Genomic DNA, 18,947 nt, shown 5'->3' with positions numbered 1-18,947 from the left:
CAAAATAGTTTTTATAAGGTCTGCAGTTACAACAAATGTAATTAATCGCACATATTTTAAAATGTGGAAAACTCCTCCTGGTATCATTTCAATCGCTTCAATTCAAAAATACTTTGATCCCAAAAGGAAATTGAATTAGCTACAGGTACATATAAAATTGAATATCAGGGAAAAAATGACTGGCCTGCAATAATGCACTTTAAGTGTAAGAAATCAATGTCAGAAATCAAATAATGTAATATTCTGGATGTTTTTTAAGATTCTGTCTCACAACTAAGGTGCACCTGCACCATTCTTTGTTAGTGGGCAAAGTTGTTGTTTTAAAATGTCTTCAAGTGATATTTATTGTAAATTGGTACTATATAAATAAACGGAATTGATCTGAATTATTTATTTCCATCTGTTTGTAAATCATCTTTGTCTAGAATTCTTACTTCTGAGAAGAAAAACATCCCAACACCATAATCCTACCACGTTTTATTGTGGAGATTTTGTTTTCAAATCGATGTGTAGTTTGTTTTTGTTTTTTTTTTACTACCCAAATGTAGCTATATATGTGTAATGCAGATGTTATATGAGGAACTATGTTAAATCCAGAACTCCTAATATACAACATTCAGTGAACAGGCGCTGGCTAAAGGTGCATTGTTACATAATAAATACAGTCAATTTCATCTGCTTGCTGAATAAATACCGACATGTAGAGTGATGATGTTTTATTTCAGCTCAGTATCTGAGGTACATATTTACTGATTTCACATAAATGTATCAGGCTACACAGGTTTTTACATGATAGCACAACACAGAACATTTAGGTCAACGCAGACATGCACAAAGAAGGCAGCAACAGAAACTAGCTGTTAACTAACTGCTCCGCCCTCACAAGAGTCGACCAATCACAGGGTGGGATTTTACTAACGCAGATGTGGCGTGAAGCTAGAAGGAAAACAGAAGAGGAGATTACAGAGGGCTGATACCTAAAATATTTAGACAGATTTTAACACTGAGCACAATAACAAACAATATCTTCAGTATTGACAATAAATATGAACAATTTCTTAAATAGCATTTCTATATTTTTCAGTATCATATATATGCACACTTCATCAAAAAGTAGATTTGATCCTACTGGAGTGAACACACACACACATTTTCTCTGCTGCACACACACATTATCTTCCCACTTTGTTTCTTTTAGTGAAATTCTGTCCAGTGTTACGGAGCAATACTGTGGGACGGGGGACACAGGGTGCTTTAATGGGATTTAAAGGAGGTGCTAATTTGACTGGGGTCACATGCAGACTGATATGTACATTTGTAAACTCTCTCAATGCCACCATCCCTCCCTCCCTCTACCCCATTCACTTTTCTGCCACTTTTCTCCACCATCCTGGTTTTTTTCTCTCTCCCCTTCTCTGATGTTTCTCTACTTTAAGTCTCCAGCGTCTCCCTGGATGGTCTTTTTGATGCGGAGCAGCATTGTGGTCAGCCACTGGTCCAGACGGGACACGGAGTCAAACTCCTTCACAGCCTCTGTGAACGCCTCGCTGTTCTGTTCCTCGTGGGCCTCAAGGAGTTTCTGTTCAAACGAAATTTGGAACGTTACTTTCACAGCAAAGTGAAATACGATGCAACCATGGAAAAAAGAAGCTTTCCCAGTGGTGGGCACTAATCCGTTAATGCGCTAATAGCAGTTAATTTTTTGCTTAGAGCTTTAGCATGTTGCTTACTTTGAAAATGTTTAGGCATGTTTCCTTTTATGAGGAAAGGCACATACCTTTAGCAGTTTGAGCTCTCTTGAGTCTGAGAAAGCTGGAAACATCTCTTCATACTTCTCTATGGCCAACTGGAAAACACAAGGCTCAGGTAAGCTAGCTGCTAACACTGAACACTTGAAAGCTGAAGCAGTGGAACAACCGAACATGGACAGAAGTGTGTTACCTTAGCATTAAGCTCATCCACTATGAAGTGACATAATGACGCTTTGAAGAAATACTCTTTGGCATTGTACTTCAGCAGAGGATTGTCCATAGTGCTCATAGCAACCTGAAACACACACGCACACACAAACATATTCCATTTTTTATATCTTTATCTAAACACACCTGAACATAACTACAATCCCAAAGCGGATGAAGAACTACTCCCTGCTGGGTACCTGTTCGTAGATTTCGATGGCTTTCTGATACTGTTCCAGTTGAGCGCTGTAGTGTCCGACCTTCAGAAGACATTTGTTAGCTGAGCTGAAACACAAAGACAACTTGTTGCTTCATCAGTGGAACACAGTAGTCTGCCTTTCGTGCTGAAATCTTCATCACTCTGTATCTTTATTCAGTAGCTACTGCTGTGATAGATCTGGAGAAGTGTGTAAGCAACGCTGACAACCTCATTATTGTTTGTTTCAGAGCTAGTTTTCATATGAAATACTACCCCAGAGGTAAAAGTTTGTTGCATAGATTGTAAAAAATGTAACCATCTACTGCTGGCAGTGATGTGAGCATTGACTGCACTGGTTATTTGAGATGAAGAAAGACTTGGCCAGTCAATCTACATTCCTTTCCTAATCTTTGGGAAGTGACTGATAGAACTAGATTGTGGATACAAGCGGAGATGAGTTTCCTCTGCAGGGAATCTAGGCTCTCCCTTAGAGATAGGATCAGACGCTCCATCAGAGTAGAGCGGCTGCATCTGCCCATGGAGAGGCACCAGTTGATGTGGCTCAGGCATCCTAACCACCAGGGAGGTGATGTTCCAGGAATCAAGAATATCTACCTGGATTCCTGTGGTTCTCAAGAATCCAGAGCACCACCACAGATCTACGTCTATTCTATTTAAACACTTTCTATTGTTCTCCATGCTCATGATAGATTTTTCACCCAACACTGCCATCCTTTGGCCATTTCTCGTAATTACATTAAATTTTATCCAAATCGCTAGCATTTGGCCAACACTATGAAGCTTACTGAAAAATGCATGGATGGCTGTAAACAACCGTCCTCCTCTGCAAAGAGATTTGAACGATGTGGCTGTTCATGTTCATTCAATATTTGGAGGCGTGACCAACACAGACCGAACGTCTTCATTTACTTCTTCCAAAATCATTGCTGAAGCTACAGACAGGCTACAATTCTAAAACAGTGCAGCAAATCAATGTCAATATTCACAACTTCTCCTTCTATTCGCTGATTGGACAGGATGAAATTCTACCAGAGACATTCCCTTCAATGGGAGAAAGCCCAGACTGTGCTGTGAAGGGAGATTTGAATCGAGCTGAATGGCAGAGGGAGGCAATGACCAGACTAGAGAAACACTGAATATATGCAGTTCCTCATCTGTTGAACTGGACATCACCTGAATGAATTACTCTATTGATGAAAGCATTGTAAAATCTCAGTATCAACCAAAAAACATACAACAAGATATCTAGATACTAATCCAGGGCACTGTGTGTGTGTGTGTGAGTGTGTGTGTGTTTGCCATGTGTGTTCTGTTTATTTGACATTTATTATTAACATGTTTACCTGTTTGACTCCTCTCCCTTGTAATAATCTGCTGCCTGCTCATAGTGAGCAATGGCCTGAACAAACACAATCACATTCAGTTAGTTTGCTTAATACAAATGTCACGTCAGGTTTATATCAGGAAGAAAAAAATATCATTTTACCTTTTCAATATCCACCAGCTCAGATTCATAAACCTCTGCTATGGTGATATGATGTTTGGCTGCGATGGTAAACCGGCCCTGGTACAACAACACAAACACACGCATATTATGTTTTATTCAAAGGTCTGAGTCCCACACAGAGGAATCAGCAGTGCTTACCATGTCAGTGTAGATGTCAATGGCCTGGTTTAGACAGTTGATGGCCTCTGGAAAGAGAGACGGGTAGAAAGGAGAGGAAACTCTTATGAAGTCTTTCTGAGTCTATTAAATAAAATTAAAGGTTTTTATCTCGGTTTGCTTCCTCTGTGACTGTTAACCTGCTAACCTACACTGCTTCATTAAGCGCCTCATGAAGAAACCTAGATATCCCTTTTCCTCGAGCGACACTTTGACCCATTTTAATGCTTCACACACCTGCACTCAAGAGTTGAATGATAAGCCAGTAACTGACGATGCTGGGATGGGAATGGTAGAAAACGTTCCAATGCTTCCTTCTGGAACGTAAAACTAAATTTGCATAATAAATTACAGCCAAACTCAGACTCTGTCTCTTTGTAAAGCCTTAGAATCTGCTTTTAGCCGTTTCAGTCGTGCAAGTTTTGTGAAGTTTATTTTACTTTGGCACAAAAATTAACTTGTTTTTAGAAAAATCCAAATTTTTTCAAACGTTGTGTGCAGGATTGGTACGTTCTGCTGCGGCTCAGCTTGGTACAACAACAGATCAAGCGCCCTATTTAGTGAGACTATTTGATTAGGCTGATTGGCCTAAATAAAATAAAGTGCAAATTATTACCTTCAGAAGATAACTACTTGATAAAGATAGTCTACGTGTGTAATCTAGACTCAGGTTGAATCAAATTGTTGTGTGAAGGCCTCAAAGGTTTGTTAGAGAACATTAGCAGACAAACACAATCACTAAGACGAGGCCTGGGGGATAAACCGAAAATTAACCCACACAGAAACTTATAACTGCACCCATGTCGGTATTTTGGGTGTTTTTTTTTTTTTAAAGTTGTTTTTGTCTTTGGTAGCTGTTTATAGATATATTATGCTCATGCCCCTCTTATAGACTGTAATATGTGCATAATTACTGTGTAGTCTGTTCCATGGCAAAGCGGAGACACAAGCAGTATAAATTGGGGGTCATTGTCCGTTTATCGTTGTCAAGCTGAACTGCTCAACATATCGTCATACTGATTTCATAATTCATAATTCATCCCTAATTAAGACCAAGAAACATAGCAGACAGATCAAGGAGAAAGATGTGTAGGAGCTTGAAGCAGCGTTAGCTTCTACAACAACATCTGACAGAACCATAAGAATCCAGTTTGCTGTTTGACCTGAGCCATGTAGATTAGACAGGTCACAATTGTAAAAATGATCTCTGATGTCAATGGAACTAACCTGGTTAAATAATATATTGACAGTCTCCCACTAAAGTTGTGGGAGATTGTCCTCTGTTCAGATGAGACTAAATTTAAACTTTCTGTCCAACATCTAAGCCCATCTCTGTTTGATGAAACCCAAACACCCTGCCGTGGCGGCTCTCACCCTGCGGGTCGGCCTTCTTGTAGGCGTTGCCGGCATCAACAAAGCTCGTGGCGGAGTCCAGTTTGTTCTGAAGCTGCATGTGGAGCCGGGCAGCCTGGCAGAATGCGTTCCCTGCAGCTGAACGCACAGAGTTAATAGTTGGAACGTTCACAACTAAACTCATGAACTAATAGAAATCTCTTATTGTCAGACTTGGTGTTCAGGAAGCACATCTAATCAGCTACAGTTTACTCAGTATGAGTTATTATTTGCTGCTTTATTTGGAGCGGACACTGTCCTCCACATTAGCTGTTAACATGGATTGTTTTTCAGTGTAGCTCACCACCTACCACTCCAGTTCTTTGCCATCTTAAACATGTTGGCCGCTCTCGCGTACATTTCGCAGGCGTCCTCCACCTTATGGTTCCCCCTGTAACAGACCACAAAAAACACAATTATTACCTCATTTTATGCCAACATCACACTGTAAATGAGGTTTTAAAGGGAGAAAACAATTCACATGCTTGTGCTGATTCATGTTTGTGTCACAGTTCTCCAGTGAGGGGAAAAAACCCCCAAAAAGAGCTGAGCCTGCAGGTCTCACTGCAGAGGACAGCTGGAGATGAGCAGACCCTCCAGCAAAAACACACAAGCCAGTAGACTTTGTTTACCAAGGCAACATTTTCATCCTATTAGGAGGTAAAGTAGCTCTTAAAATGTAGAGATATGACCCATATACCGTCTGTATAAGTAGCATTTGTCTGCACACAAATTTGTGGTCTGACTTTATCTATTAAGAAAAATAAAGCTCCAACTTGTCCCTATATGAAGAGGTAACCGGAGCCTAAACCTGACCAAGTATCACTTGTAATACAGTATGTTGTAGCTGACTCATGATGCGTCATTGACACATGGTAAGTATCAACAAGGCTGAGTTTAGTGCATTAGTTTCAGCTAAATATGTTGATGTAGTACTTAAATGCTAATTAGTGAGCTCAAGTTAATGTACCTAACTTTTTAGTTAGTGGTGTCCACCACTGCAATAAACCATGATTCACTTCACATCAGCTAAAACTGTGTCAAACCAAAGAGTCTAACATCAGGAGGGACTGGATCCTGTATGAGCAGGCCAGGAACAAACTGACCAAGGAGATCCGGGCAGCTAAGAGACGCTACAGTGAGAAGCTAAAGAACTGTTTCTAAGCTAACACTCCAGGAATTTCCATTTTCTGTTTGAATGCCAGTGGTGACCAACTTGCCCCCATCCTCACTCAGATCTTCAGCAAGTCTCTGAAGCTGTGTGAGGTTCCTGAGGTTCCCTCCTATTTCAAGCACTCTACCATCAACCCACGCCCCCAAAAATGGACCGTAACAGGATTAAACGACTACAGACTGGTTGAACTGATGCTTGTGGTCATGAAATCCTTTGAGCGACTGATGTTAGCATCTGCAGGACATCACATCTCTGCTGTGAAACAAATAACTGACAACTGTCACAATCTGCCTTCTGTTTCCTTTTCTGTATGTAAAAAATGACTAGAAAGATTGTGGAAAGAGAAAAAGCACAACTCCCCCATCTCTCTATGGTCTGACTGTACAAAATGCTGACAACAAAGGTATCTATGAATGTGCCAGCAAGGATTTTTGTTAAAGTTTTATCTTAACAGATTTCTCCACTCAATGAAATGAGTCCATTCAAATTGAAAGTTGGATTTTATAAATGTTCCTTCAAGAATACAAGACCATTCTTTGTTCCACATCTTTACTATCTTAATTGTTGCTAGCGCCATACATTTTACAGATCCACTTGTTCCCATGGCTGAATTAGCGTCTTAATTCTCAGCAGCAGCTCATTAAATAAACATGTTTTGTGCTCAGATGGAAAATACAGATGTGACCCAATTCACAACTTTCTAGGACACTGACTCATTACAGCAAAAACTTGTGCATCGGTCAAAGTTTTAATCGTGTCTGTTTTTTTCTTGTTTGCATTCTGGACACTTTTAGCAGTTGTGACCATAATGTCGCCACGGAAACAAATTTGGTGTTTTGCAAAATTTGCAACTTGAGGTTATCACAGACTGATCAGATCCACATTAATTTGTTGCAAAGAGGTGCGTAAGCTTTAAAGATGAGTCTTTTTTTTAGACAGGCACAACAGGGCACCACGCAATCCGAAGGATGTGAAAGTGTCCACATGAAATCCAGAGCTGGGTTGCTACCACTGCAGAGCTTGCTCAACATTGACAGTGAGTGGATTTAAGGGAATCAGCACAGATATTCTCACAATTTGGGGTCACAAAGAATTCCCCTATATCTAAGAAAAATGTCAAGGACCGACTGGAATTCTCCACCAAGTACAAGACTGAACAGCAGAAGAGACTGACAGGATCACTCCGTCCAATAAACCTGGAAAATAATTTGTCTAGACAGAAACAGATCCTTCAAAGGAACCTTCTGTGTACTTTCAAGCAAAAGACTTTAGTGATCAAGAAACTCAACCTAATCTTAACTGTGCTGTGAGACTGTGGTCAGTTCTCAAATAGCAGATTGAGGAATAGAAGATAACAACAATCTCTCTGGGAACTCCAGCTTCTTTCCACAGTCCAGAAACATGATGTTAGGTCAACTGAATAGGTCTCTCTGAATTGTCTTTAGGGATATATAAAGATATAGCTAAGACATGTTGCCTTGTTCGGGTGTTCATACCCGCTAAACTTGATCACTTTGTGTCTCAGTACAGCAGTAGATTTCAAAAGATCTTCTTTGTGTTATATGTGATTCCACCTTTTGTTGCTATGACAGCTGCTAATAGTTTGATGTTTGTCTCCACCATTGTTGCACATGTAGAGACTGAAATTATTGCCCAAGATTTTTGGGTAGCAGTCAGACTGGAGGAAGGGAGTATTGTTACAGATTCTCAGTTAGTTTTAGGTCAGAACCTTGACTAGGCCATTCTGACACATGATAATGGTTTGATCCAAATAATAATGGTTGTGAACCTTCTCCTTGTTCTTTATTTAGCTCCATCCGACTGACTTTGTCAGTCTGTCACATAAAATCCCAATAAAATACACTGAAGTGTGTGGTTGTTATGTGACAAAATGTGTCTAAATTATTTCATTTCCAAAACATTTTTGAACAATAAATGAATCAAATGAGTATTAAAACAAGATGATACTCTTAATCTGATGCCAGCCATCTCTCCTGCAAAATAACGGAATTCCTGGAAAATCTTAAGAACAACTCAGGAAGCTAAAAAATCAATAACCAATACTCGTGATTGTCAGTCGTTATCCATTTGATGAGCTCATGCGAAATTCATTTCCTTCTGTCGCAAACATCCGCCCCCTGCAGCTCCCGCCCTCAAACAAACAAAAAAAGAACCATCTTCCTCCTCCTCCTCCTCCTCCGCGGCTCCCTGCATCCTCAGCTCGGCCTCACGCTCCATCCCAGCCCGCTCTCTTCCACATGACACCATCCGCATTAAGCTATTATCGTAACCACGGGAACTGCAGAATTATCCCCTCCCAAACACACATACACACACTGCTACCAAACGGAACTTAATATGCTCAGGTTATCTAAATATCTTCGTAACGAAGATCTTATTAAAATGAACGGAGGGCCCCTCTGTGCACAAAGCCCCCCTCCCCCTCGCCCTTACCCCCTTTCGCCCAAAATGAGACGCTGGTAAACAGATGGGGGAGCTTCGTTTACCCGAACATCCCTCCCAGGAACGAGCCCGACGCTTTGACCTTCTTGTCGGCCTCGGCCATCAGCTGCATGGCCTCCTTTTCTTTGCCGGAGTTGTCCATGGCTCGGTGGGTCTGAAAGCGGGCCGATATTCCGCAGCGGGGAGAGAAGACGTGTCTACTGGTGCTGATGCTGAAGGAGGCTGGCGCTCTTCTTCAGCGGGAAGAGACACAGAGCTTAGCATGACTCAATGGCACCGCCTACAGGAAAAAACAGCAATTACAACAGGCTAAGGCAAGAAAAATATTCATGAGGATTTAAAAATGTTTTTTTAGTACAATATCTTGCAAAAGTATTTACACTTTTGATTTTTTATATACAAAAATCGAGTTAAAACAGTAAATTTGATCATGAATTTATTTTAAAATCACTGTGAAAGAAAAATAATAGCGTACATGCTATTATTAGGGATTTCCCCCTTAAAAAAATAACAAAAAACTAACAATGGATTATGTTTCTTATAACATAATAAAGCAACAATATTTGTTATTATATTTAATAAAAAATATCGATTTTAAAAATTAAATATTGATTAAATATTTATAAATCTATATATTTTTTAGAACTATTGCTCTATAAATTTTGGGGGGCTTGTCTCTAAAGGCCATGCACAAAAAAGTGACCTTTTAATGGAACATAGTAAAATTATGGACATAACTTTCAGCAAATTAAATGGTTTTATTTAGAAAGAAACAATTTCTTTGAGTGACTTTAATGCAAATATTCTGAGTGAAAATGATATATCTAGAAAACCTAAATTAGATGGTACCAGAAAGCAAGAAAAGCTCAAGTTGTCCTTGAGAAATCAGCTTCCTGTGCATACACAAAAGATCTTAATTTATTATAAGTTTAAAAAAAATAAAAATAAACTTTGATGAAACTACATGGTTTTAAACTGTTGAAAGACAAAACACAACTTTATACTCTAGAAGCTACATGTTACACTCAGGGATAAGGTAACAGACACCCAGTTTCCCTTTTTTGGAGTGCATATCCAATTATGCAAATAAAACCGCATTTGCTGTTTTTGAACATTAGAGGGCAGCATAGTCCACTTCAAAATGTTGGTCAAATCTCCGTCGTACTTCATTTCTGCTCAGTACTCAAAATGTCCCTTTTCCAAGTTGCTAAAATAATATTAAAATGAGCTGGGCTACAAATTTGGGATTAGCGACCTGGTTTTGGAACCATCTTCTGGCCAGCTGGCTTGGGGCCAAAAGTATATTTTTAATTATTTTTAATATTTCAGTAAACATCCACTCAGCATGATGATGATGAAAACATTCTACATACACCTTACGAGTCCACTATTGTGAGCTTAAGCAGCAAAAGATAACAAATCAGTCATTTTTAGATCAAACATTTTATTCTTTCTTTTTAAATAGCACTCAATAAAACCAAGAAATAATTCCAGAGGTGGAGGAACTCAGGACAAGGAAGCATGCTCAGTGGAACCAAAGCAGAGCTGAGTTGAAGCATTTCTCAAGAGGATCAACAGATGTGTTGAAAATATCTTCTTTTCCACACAGACTGGCTTTAGATTTCTAAACTCGAACGAAAAAGGAAACCTGGAAAATGACGTTATTCCGAATAATCACTGTACAAAGAGGAACAGGCTGGATTTGGCACACAGTTTTACAACAAAGAAGAAGTCGAGCTGTTTCATGGTGGTTCTTCTTAATCAAATATCATGAAAAAACATTTAATAAGTACACATGTCACCAGACTGTTGAGTCTGGAGAGGTTTCACATTAAAGGAAAAAACATCATGCAGTTGCAAAAAAACAAACATCTGATCTGCTGATTGTTGAGTAGCAGGAGCTCTGAGGGAGTAAAACATTGCATATTCTGAATTTCATTGATTTAATAATCATTTTACACAACATAGCTAAAAACTCCCAATAAGTTTTGGTACCAGGATGAGGTGGTTTTTCGGCTGTATCTATGTCAGTGTATTTTACAAACCTGTAATAGAAACACTTTCTCACATTAAAAGAGTCATGTTATCAACAACCAGATGTTACTACTGGCAGAAACCATGAAGAAGAAGATGACAGGAAGTAGCAGGAGGATCGTGGTGGTGTATGTTATTTTAATGACTTATCGTATGAACAGACTTATTTATGTGTGATTTTAATTGTTTCTTATTTAGTGAAAACACCTCAATTGCGAAATTGTGTTTTTTCAACATTAACAGAATAACAAAGTTTTTGGCGTATTTGTTAGTGGAAACGAGATACTTCCTGTTTTTATGGGGAAAAATGCCTTTTGGGGTTAAAATCATTCATACATAGGATATGAATTTATGACACTAAAAGATGGCAGTAATAATCTGTATTCAGTAAACATATGTTGTGGTTCCAGTAAGTTTTCTACGTGTGCATTTAGTGGTGATGAGTAACATCAGGTTCTCTCAGGCACAGGCAAGTAAACCTGACAAATGTTTTGCTTATATATATTTTAAAAACCGTCCTTATAAACTGTTGGGGAACTGACCAATCAGAATGGTTGTGTGAATCTTGGCTTCGACTTTTGCCAAAATAAAAATGAACTAATATTGTGCATGGAGAAAATCTTTGTAAATGGTAATGAAAGTCATAGCAGTTCTGTATGCAAGATGCATGAGATAGATAGATAGATAGATAGATAGATAGATAGATAGATAGATAGATAGATAGATAGATAGATAGATAGATAGATATCATGCAGTAAGTTGTCAGAATGTTAGAACATAAGACCCAGTGACATCTGATTAAATGCTGAAGTACAACACAGTTCATGCTTCTAATAATTTAAAAAACTGTCAGATTGTTTCTTCCATTAAAAAGAGAATTAACAGTCTTTATAAATATTTACTGCCTCAGTTCCTACAGTTTCATTTCCTGTATCACTCCTCTGCATCCTCCTATATTTTTCCTGCTCAGTCCTCCTCTGAAAGAGCTTCGTGGGGAGTCGATGGCCGGGACTTGCTGTGACCTCTGCCCTCCAACTTCCTGTCCTGCAGGAAGTCTCGGATCTCGCCGGGCAGACGCTGGAACTTTTCCAGGAACTCTGCCTCCACCGCCGCCTGCAGCTGGAGAACCGTTTGCAATTATAAGAGATTGGAAACATATTATATTATATCATATTATTTAAATGTTTGGAAAATATAAAGTCTTGTACGTCACTGGAATATCTTCCTATGGACCCTTTGCAACTACCTAATCACGTTGAGGCACCATGACAGAAGTGCTTTCCCAAGCTGTTTTTGCCAGTACAGCCATGGCTTTTACTTATATAAGTTTAGCTAACTAGATGCTAACCTATTTTTTCCGCATATACGTTAGGTTAAATGATGATGAGGCATTTTCTCCTGGGTTACTAATGATTTGATGTGTACCACCTCCATAACTCAATATTTGATTGCCTCTTACTAATCTTGCTAACTTATGAAGTGTATGGATGCTCTGCTAATTTCTGTGAAAACACAGAGGGCTGCCAGTCTTTACAATTAACGGCTGCTATTCATCGCCATCTTATTTCCTCGTTAAAAGGTTTGTTTCCTTTTGTGTTTGTGCAGCTGACGGCTCAACACCCTATGACCAATTTCACAGCTAAATCAACTAAATAAAAGCACTATTAGGTGACCCAATGTCTGTTTACTGTCAAATTTCACACGCATTGATTGTTTTGACTTCCATTGTGGCAGAGTGGGTCGCTTTCAGGAGAATGTGACGTCACATGCAAAAGGTCAATTGTACCCTGCAACGGGATTTTTATCCCTTGCTCTTTTTGTCACATTAGAACCACAAAATAGATTTAGATTTCTGGCAGTAGCCTACTACCATCTGTAGATGCAACTTACCTTTGGTTTCTGATCTTGGATCTCTTGCAGGAGGTCATTGTGCTGCTCCACCAGCTGATCCTGACGCTTAGTTTGAGTTTCCTCAAGCTGAGGACAACAAAAAGCTTGTTTCTTTTGCCAACACATCATCCCAATCATTTTCAGTGTCTAAGACGTTCAGCAATAAATTACTGGAAGGTAGGTTCCTCTACCACTGCTCACCCGCTTGATGTTTTGCACAACCTCATTGACGTAGGACTTGTTGATCTCAATCTTCTCCCTGAAAGACAAGTTGAGCAAGTTTACAGTTAGATGTTAGGTTAGCATGGTTAGCTAGCTGTATGGATCAGGGCAGTGAGTAGAGGACGTACTCCTCAGCCAGATGTTTCTCTTTGGTCTTGGCCTGGTTGATCTTCTCGGTTCTCCGTCGATCCATCTGCCTCTTCAGCTCCTTCTTCTCCCTGAAGCAGCATGAAGAAACATTTGAGCTGCAGGGTTGCTAGTTGCCAGTCCGAATGAGCACCACATGTTTCAGATTTAGGTTGGTATGTTGAAAATCACATATCACTTTGCTACATACGCACTACTTTGTCTGTTTGTGGAATCATAAAATTCCTCTTTCATACATTGAGGTGTGTTGCCATAACATGGCAAAATGTGGAAAAATTAAATGGGTTTGTTTTGAAAGGCCCATGTGATGTAGAAATATATTAGTTTATTAAAAGATAGTTTACCAAAACAAAGGACTGTTACCGGGGTAATGATAATTTAGAAAAATAAAAGGTAAAAAATTAACATGTTTAATATATAAATTAATTAATTTTTGTCACAAAAAACAAACTGTCTCATGTTAAAAGACAGCGAGTACACCGTGTTCCAAATTATTATGCAAGTGATATTTTCTCAGATTTTCTCAAATGGTCAATGCAAATGATGGTCAGTATTATTTTCAAGTCATGAACTATTACAGTATAAATCTAATTTTACTGAACAAAGCTCCCTATGAGAACAGTACTTCTTTCAAAAGTATAAAAACTCAAAATGCACTGTTCCAAATTATTCTGCACAGCAGATTTTCTAAACATTTTATGGATTATAAAGAACTGCAAACGGTCATTCTTAGAATGTGCAGCATTAAGTGGTCACATGTACTAAAATCAAAAACATCTTAACAGACCGAGTTACATGTTAACATAGGAGCCCTTCTTTGATTTCACAGCACAATTCTTGCATCCATTGAACTTGGGAGTTTGTGGAGTTTCTGCTTGAATTTCTCTGCAGGATGTCAGAATATCTTCCCAGAGCTGCTGGTTGGATATGAACTGCTTCCACCCTCAGATCTTCTGCTTGAGGAAACTCCATAGGTTCTCAATAGGGTTGAGGTCAGAGGTCAGAGGAGGATGGTGACCACACCATTAGTTTCTGCCCTTTTATGCCCACAGCAGCCAATGACACAGTGGTATTCCTTGCAGCATGAGATGGTGGATTGTCATGCATAAAGATGATTTTGCTACGGAAGGTGATCAGTCAGAAAGTCCAGATACTTTGCTGAGGTCATTTTCACACCTTCATGGACTCTGAAGGGGCCGACCAATGATTCTCTCCCCATGATTTCGGCCCACAGCATGACTCCACCATCTCCTTGCTGACGTCACAGACGTGTTGGGATGTGGTGGCCATCCACCACCAATCCACTACTGCGTCCATGTGGAACATCCATTGTTGCACAGCAGTCATCAGTGAACAAGTCTGTTTGAAAATTAATCTTCATGCCCACTGCCTGCTTGTGACCTCTGGTTAGGGACCCAATAGTAGGTTCATGAACCGCAAGCCTCTGGAGGATCCTCCACCTTGAGGTTCCAGAGGCTCCAGCAGCTTCAAATACCTGTTTGCTGCTTTGTAAGGGGATTTTAACAGCTGCTCTCTTAATCTGATGAATTTGAATGAACAGAAACCTTCCTAATTTTGCCTTTATTTGTACAAACCCATCTTTATTCTGAATCAGCCACAAATCTCTTCACAGTATGATAACGCTTCAGTTTTGTTAAATATCTCATGTTTTCGTATCTTGTCATGCAGCACTACACTATCTGATGATTTTCATCAGCAGAGATCCTTTCTCTTTCCCATATTGCTTGAAACCTGTGGCCTGTTTAATAATGTGGAACATCCTTCTTAAGTAGATTTCCTTTAATTGAGCTCACCAGACAAACTAATCAACCAGCTCTCTGAAATTAATTATAGTGATTCAAAGAACCCTGACACACAATACCATCTATAAATTTAATAGCACAACAAAAAATGTAATCTTTATGACACTTTAATCCAATTTCCATAATAATTTGGAACACGGTGTATATTGAAGGTTTTTTAAGGGCTTTTCAGAGTGAATATTTCTAAGAACTCTGTATGTGTGCATGGTAAATACAGACTTTAGAGGGATTATGGTGTTGGAGTGCATTTAGTTGATTTCTGCATTGAGCATGGTATGAAACATTGTCATTTTGATAATTATTCTTGACCTGTTTATAGCAAAGTACAACTTGTTTTCCATCAAGGAAATTAAAATCTGGAAAAATTGTGATGAGAGTCAAATGTAAAGTGGAGCTCTGTTCTTAGTGGATTCCTTGTCAGAACTTATTCACCTTAAATTTGATAAAAGTGGTTCACTTTAACAACGTCATTGTTCTGGTACTGTGTTGGTATTGCAGGTTATTTTGTGGCAATAGGACATTTCCACATTGGACATGGGAATGTGTGTTCCAAAGAAAGGGACAGTAAGTTTACATGGTTCCTGTAGATGTTTTTTGTGTCAAACCTGCAGAGTTTTCCAGGTACAGATTCCCAAAGCTTTCAGTCCCAGTTAGCAGAAATCAAAACGTTCAGGATGAATTTATGACATATATTTGTACCGTGGCCAGGCTTAAGCATACATGGAAAAGAAACAGAGGCTGAGAGAAAGAGAGGAAAAAAGAAAAGAAAAATGAAAGGAATCAAGGTAAGAAGTGAGGAATGATGAAGGAAATACTCAAGGAAGGAGAAAAGAACAAAGTAGGAAAAGAAAAATGAATAAAGGTACAAATGAAGACAAGAATAGGAAGGAAGAGTGGAAGTGAGGAAGAAAAAGAAGGAATAAATTATGGAAGGAAGGAATGATGTATGGAAGGGAAGAAGAAATGAAGGAGACAGGAAGGAAGAAAAGAAAACTAAAAAAGAAAGGAAGGAAGAATACATAAAAGGAAGAAAGGAAAAATAAAGTAAAGAAAACAAGGAAGAAAGGAAGAATGACTTGAAAGAAGGAAGGAAGGATGGAGGGAGGACAGAAAACAAGAAAGGAAGAAAAAAGTAAGGAAAGAAAGAAGGAAGGACAGAAGGAAGACAACTAGGAAGGTCCTAGTCCAGTCCAGTTCTAAAGCAGAGCATTTAAGTTGGAAGGGGAAGCTCTGTTAATATGGCAGACCGTATCATTAAAGAGATGAACATGCACATCTTTTGATTTTAGGGACAGTTTTGCTCTGCCTACTTTTCACAGATGTCTTTGAGCTTCTTCATGTGTGAGTTGTGGCTCTCCTCAGCCAGACTGGTGAGCCGTTCTGTAAGCTGAAGGAAACAGAGATCCTCACAGCCCTTCACTCTCATAGAAAAAAAAGCTGAGTCATTGTTACAAGTGCAGTCAACCTGAGGCACAGATGATGTCAGACCTTACCATCTTGATGTGCTCCCTCTGCAGATACTTCTGACTGTAGTACTGCTCCTGCCTCAGAGCCAGCAGCTGCTGCTGCTGCTCGTCCCTGAGCTGCTGCAGACGCTCGTCTCTCTCACTCTCCGGACACGAAGCCCTGGCAAATGCACAAAGCATTGTCACCTTTCCCTAAAACTCACAAAAACATTCACCAAAGTTTGTTCATAACTTGACAAACTAGACAGAATACTGATGCAATGTACTACACATCTTAAAATGCCACATTTATGCAGCACCTTACCTTACGTGGCAGTGATTAACTGTGTAGTGTTGCTATTCTGTTGGACTGACTGAGGCATTGTTCACCTGCTCTTGCTGCACTGCCTGGCCGTCTTCTTGTACTTGTTGCTGAACTCCCGGAGGAGCTCTGAGGTCTTCTTCTGGTGCCTTCTCACCAGCTCCTTCAGCTCCTTGAACTGACGCCGCTGCTCCTTCTGGTAGACCTTGGACTGCTGCAGGGCATCCAAGGTGCATGCTGGGATATCTGTGAGTACGTCATCAGATTCATAGGTCTCATCAAAAAACATGAAACTAAGAAGATTGAATTTGGGTTAACAGACAATTTTACAATTATGACAACCAGAGCCAAACAAAAACTTCATTCACATATGAACATTACTTGATACAGTTGAGCAGAAACACATTTTGCTTTTGCTATTACCTTAATTACTGTGCTGTGAAAAAGTATGCTTCTCTTTCATTTGCAAACCAGATGAAATAAAAAACAGTTTTCAAATGATGATTCTATTTTTCTATTTTGTGTGGTGAGCAATTTCTGCTAATATGCTAACTTGTTAACCTGCTAATAGTGGAGCTAATTTATTTGCTTGGCATTTTTGCAAATTTTGAAAACATTTAGCACACTTAGCTACTCCTACGTTTTCCAGAAAAATTCTAAATGTTAATTTACTTGACTATTTTGTAAACTTTCAGTTGAATAAAGTTCAACATCTGTGTTGAAGTTTTACGTTTTCGACTGTTAAGAATTCTTTAGAATTAGACTTTTATATACATGCTCTTATTTTGTAGCAGTAGCTCAGTTTCCTTTTCTTATATTCTCCACTCACAATGTGGGTGCAGCAATTGATGTTTATTCTGTACCCACAATGCAGTTTTACAGTAAACAGTTTAAAATCTACTGATGTTCTGATGTCCTTTGTGTTTTCTGACCAAAACTCTAATCTGGTCAATTAGGCAAAATCAGCAACGGAGTTACCAATACTCAACACTATAAAACTGATGTTTTCAATTTTGTTTTAAAAATTTGGTTGAATCAGGGTCTGAAATGCAGGTTTTTTTTTTTTAGATCTTTCAGCCTACTTCAAGGTATCAGACAGGTTCTATTTAAGTGATTTCTTGATTTTGCATGTCACCAGTAAACATTCCTTAATTGTTCTTAAAGAAACTAGACTCAAATTGGTGTGAATAACTTTTTTTGCCTAATAAATAAATAAATTAAAATCTGCCTTTTGTATTTACCGAGATTACTTTATTAATCTAAGTATTTGTTTGATGATTTTTAATATTTAACAAGCAAAAGCAATAGAAATCTATGTGACTTTTTACAGCACTGTAAATCAGCTATTGATTCATTGATTCACATATTTTATATATGAAGAAAAGCTCACCTATTAAAACACTTAAAACCAGATCTTCAGTCTTTGCTGCTGGTTTGGCTGCTTCTAAAATTCAGAAATGAAATAATAAAATGAAAAGAGCAAAACAATTAAATCTATTGTTACATTTATTAATACAAAAACCATAGTTGCGATGGTTTTTTTCCCTACCAGTTGTAGCTGCTTGCTGATGGGCTGCAGAGGCTTTTGGTGTCGTAGCAACGGGGGTGTGACCCGTTGGACCTGAGGTGGGACTGAGTCCGTTTTCCAGTGGAGCCGGTTTCAGGTCGTTCTTCCGCTCTGCTCCCGCGTCCATCTCGTCCTGTAAATCAGAAAAAAATGGTTGTCGCCACATTACATAAAAAAAAACAAACTAGGTAAATAGATAAACAACAATAGATGGAATAAGAAGAAGCGGTACCTCAATCTGCGCCTCCTCCTCGCCATCCTCCAGAGTCAGAGCTGCCAGCTGTTTGGCTCTCTGCTCCAGCAGGTTAACATACCGGATCGGGTTGGACAGAGCCTCGATCACATCTGGAGGGAAAATGAGGACACAGACGACCACAGCTGGATGTCAGCAATGATGAAGATGTTGAACTAGAACTTCAGAACTTCTACTGCCGTAACTCTGGATCATTAATTCTTCATGTACTCAAGGCAAGACTTGAACATATTTTGAGGATTATTTATTTGAACTGTAGTTATCACAAGTCTGTGCAAACCTTTTCATTATCTTAAAAATATCTTGAAAAAACAAAAACAACCCAAAAATAATGCGAGATTTTACAGCATGTGTATTGTCCTGAGACCTGGAAT

General features: G+C 39.0%; 2 protein-coding genes across 2 annotated transcripts in view; both read right to left on the bottom strand.

Moving 5' to 3' along the window:
• Positions 1-701: 701 nt before the first annotated feature.
• On the bottom strand, positions 702-9,131 carry napba (N-ethylmaleimide-sensitive factor attachment protein, beta a). The gene is made up of 10 exons (XM_028006822.1): positions 8,915-9,131; positions 5,545-5,624; positions 5,216-5,332; positions 3,824-3,870; positions 3,665-3,742; positions 3,522-3,577; positions 2,159-2,243; positions 1,942-2,046; positions 1,778-1,846; positions 702-1,579 (listed from the first exon to the last, which is right to left on the bottom strand). Exons 1-10 carry the CDS (start codon positions 9,010-9,012, stop codon positions 1,427-1,429), a joined length of 888 nt encoding a protein of 295 aa, XP_027862623.1. The 5' UTR covers positions 9,013-9,131; the 3' UTR covers positions 702-1,426.
• Positions 9,132-10,296: 1,165 nt separating this feature from the next.
• LOC114138347 (1-phosphatidylinositol 4,5-bisphosphate phosphodiesterase beta-1-like) overlaps positions 10,297-18,947 on the bottom strand; it is a 38,226-nt gene continuing 29,575 nt past the window's right edge. Inside the window, exons 23-32 of the mRNA XM_028007563.1 lie at positions 18,553-18,665; positions 18,303-18,453; positions 18,144-18,197; positions 16,822-16,999; positions 16,480-16,612; positions 16,297-16,373; positions 13,145-13,234; positions 12,996-13,053; positions 12,795-12,881; positions 10,297-12,023 (exon numbers count right to left, since the gene is read on the bottom strand). Of these exons, the coding sequence (XP_027863364.1) occupies positions 11,871-12,023; positions 12,795-12,881; positions 12,996-13,053; positions 13,145-13,234; positions 16,297-16,373; positions 16,480-16,612; positions 16,822-16,999; positions 18,144-18,197; positions 18,303-18,453; positions 18,553-18,665 (1,094 nt within the window). The 3' untranslated portion in view covers positions 10,297-11,870. The remainder of the gene's footprint in view (positions 12,024-12,794; positions 12,882-12,995; positions 13,054-13,144; positions 13,235-16,296; positions 16,374-16,479; positions 16,613-16,821; positions 17,000-18,143; positions 18,198-18,302; positions 18,454-18,552; positions 18,666-18,947) is intronic.

Source organism: Xiphophorus couchianus, chromosome 22 (genome assembly GCF_001444195.1).
Source record: "Xiphophorus couchianus chromosome 22, X_couchianus-1.0, whole genome shotgun sequence".
Classification (NCBI taxonomy): Eukaryota; Metazoa; Chordata; class Actinopteri; order Cyprinodontiformes; family Poeciliidae; genus Xiphophorus; species Xiphophorus couchianus.
This window is presented reverse-complemented; position numbering and strand designations above follow the sequence as displayed.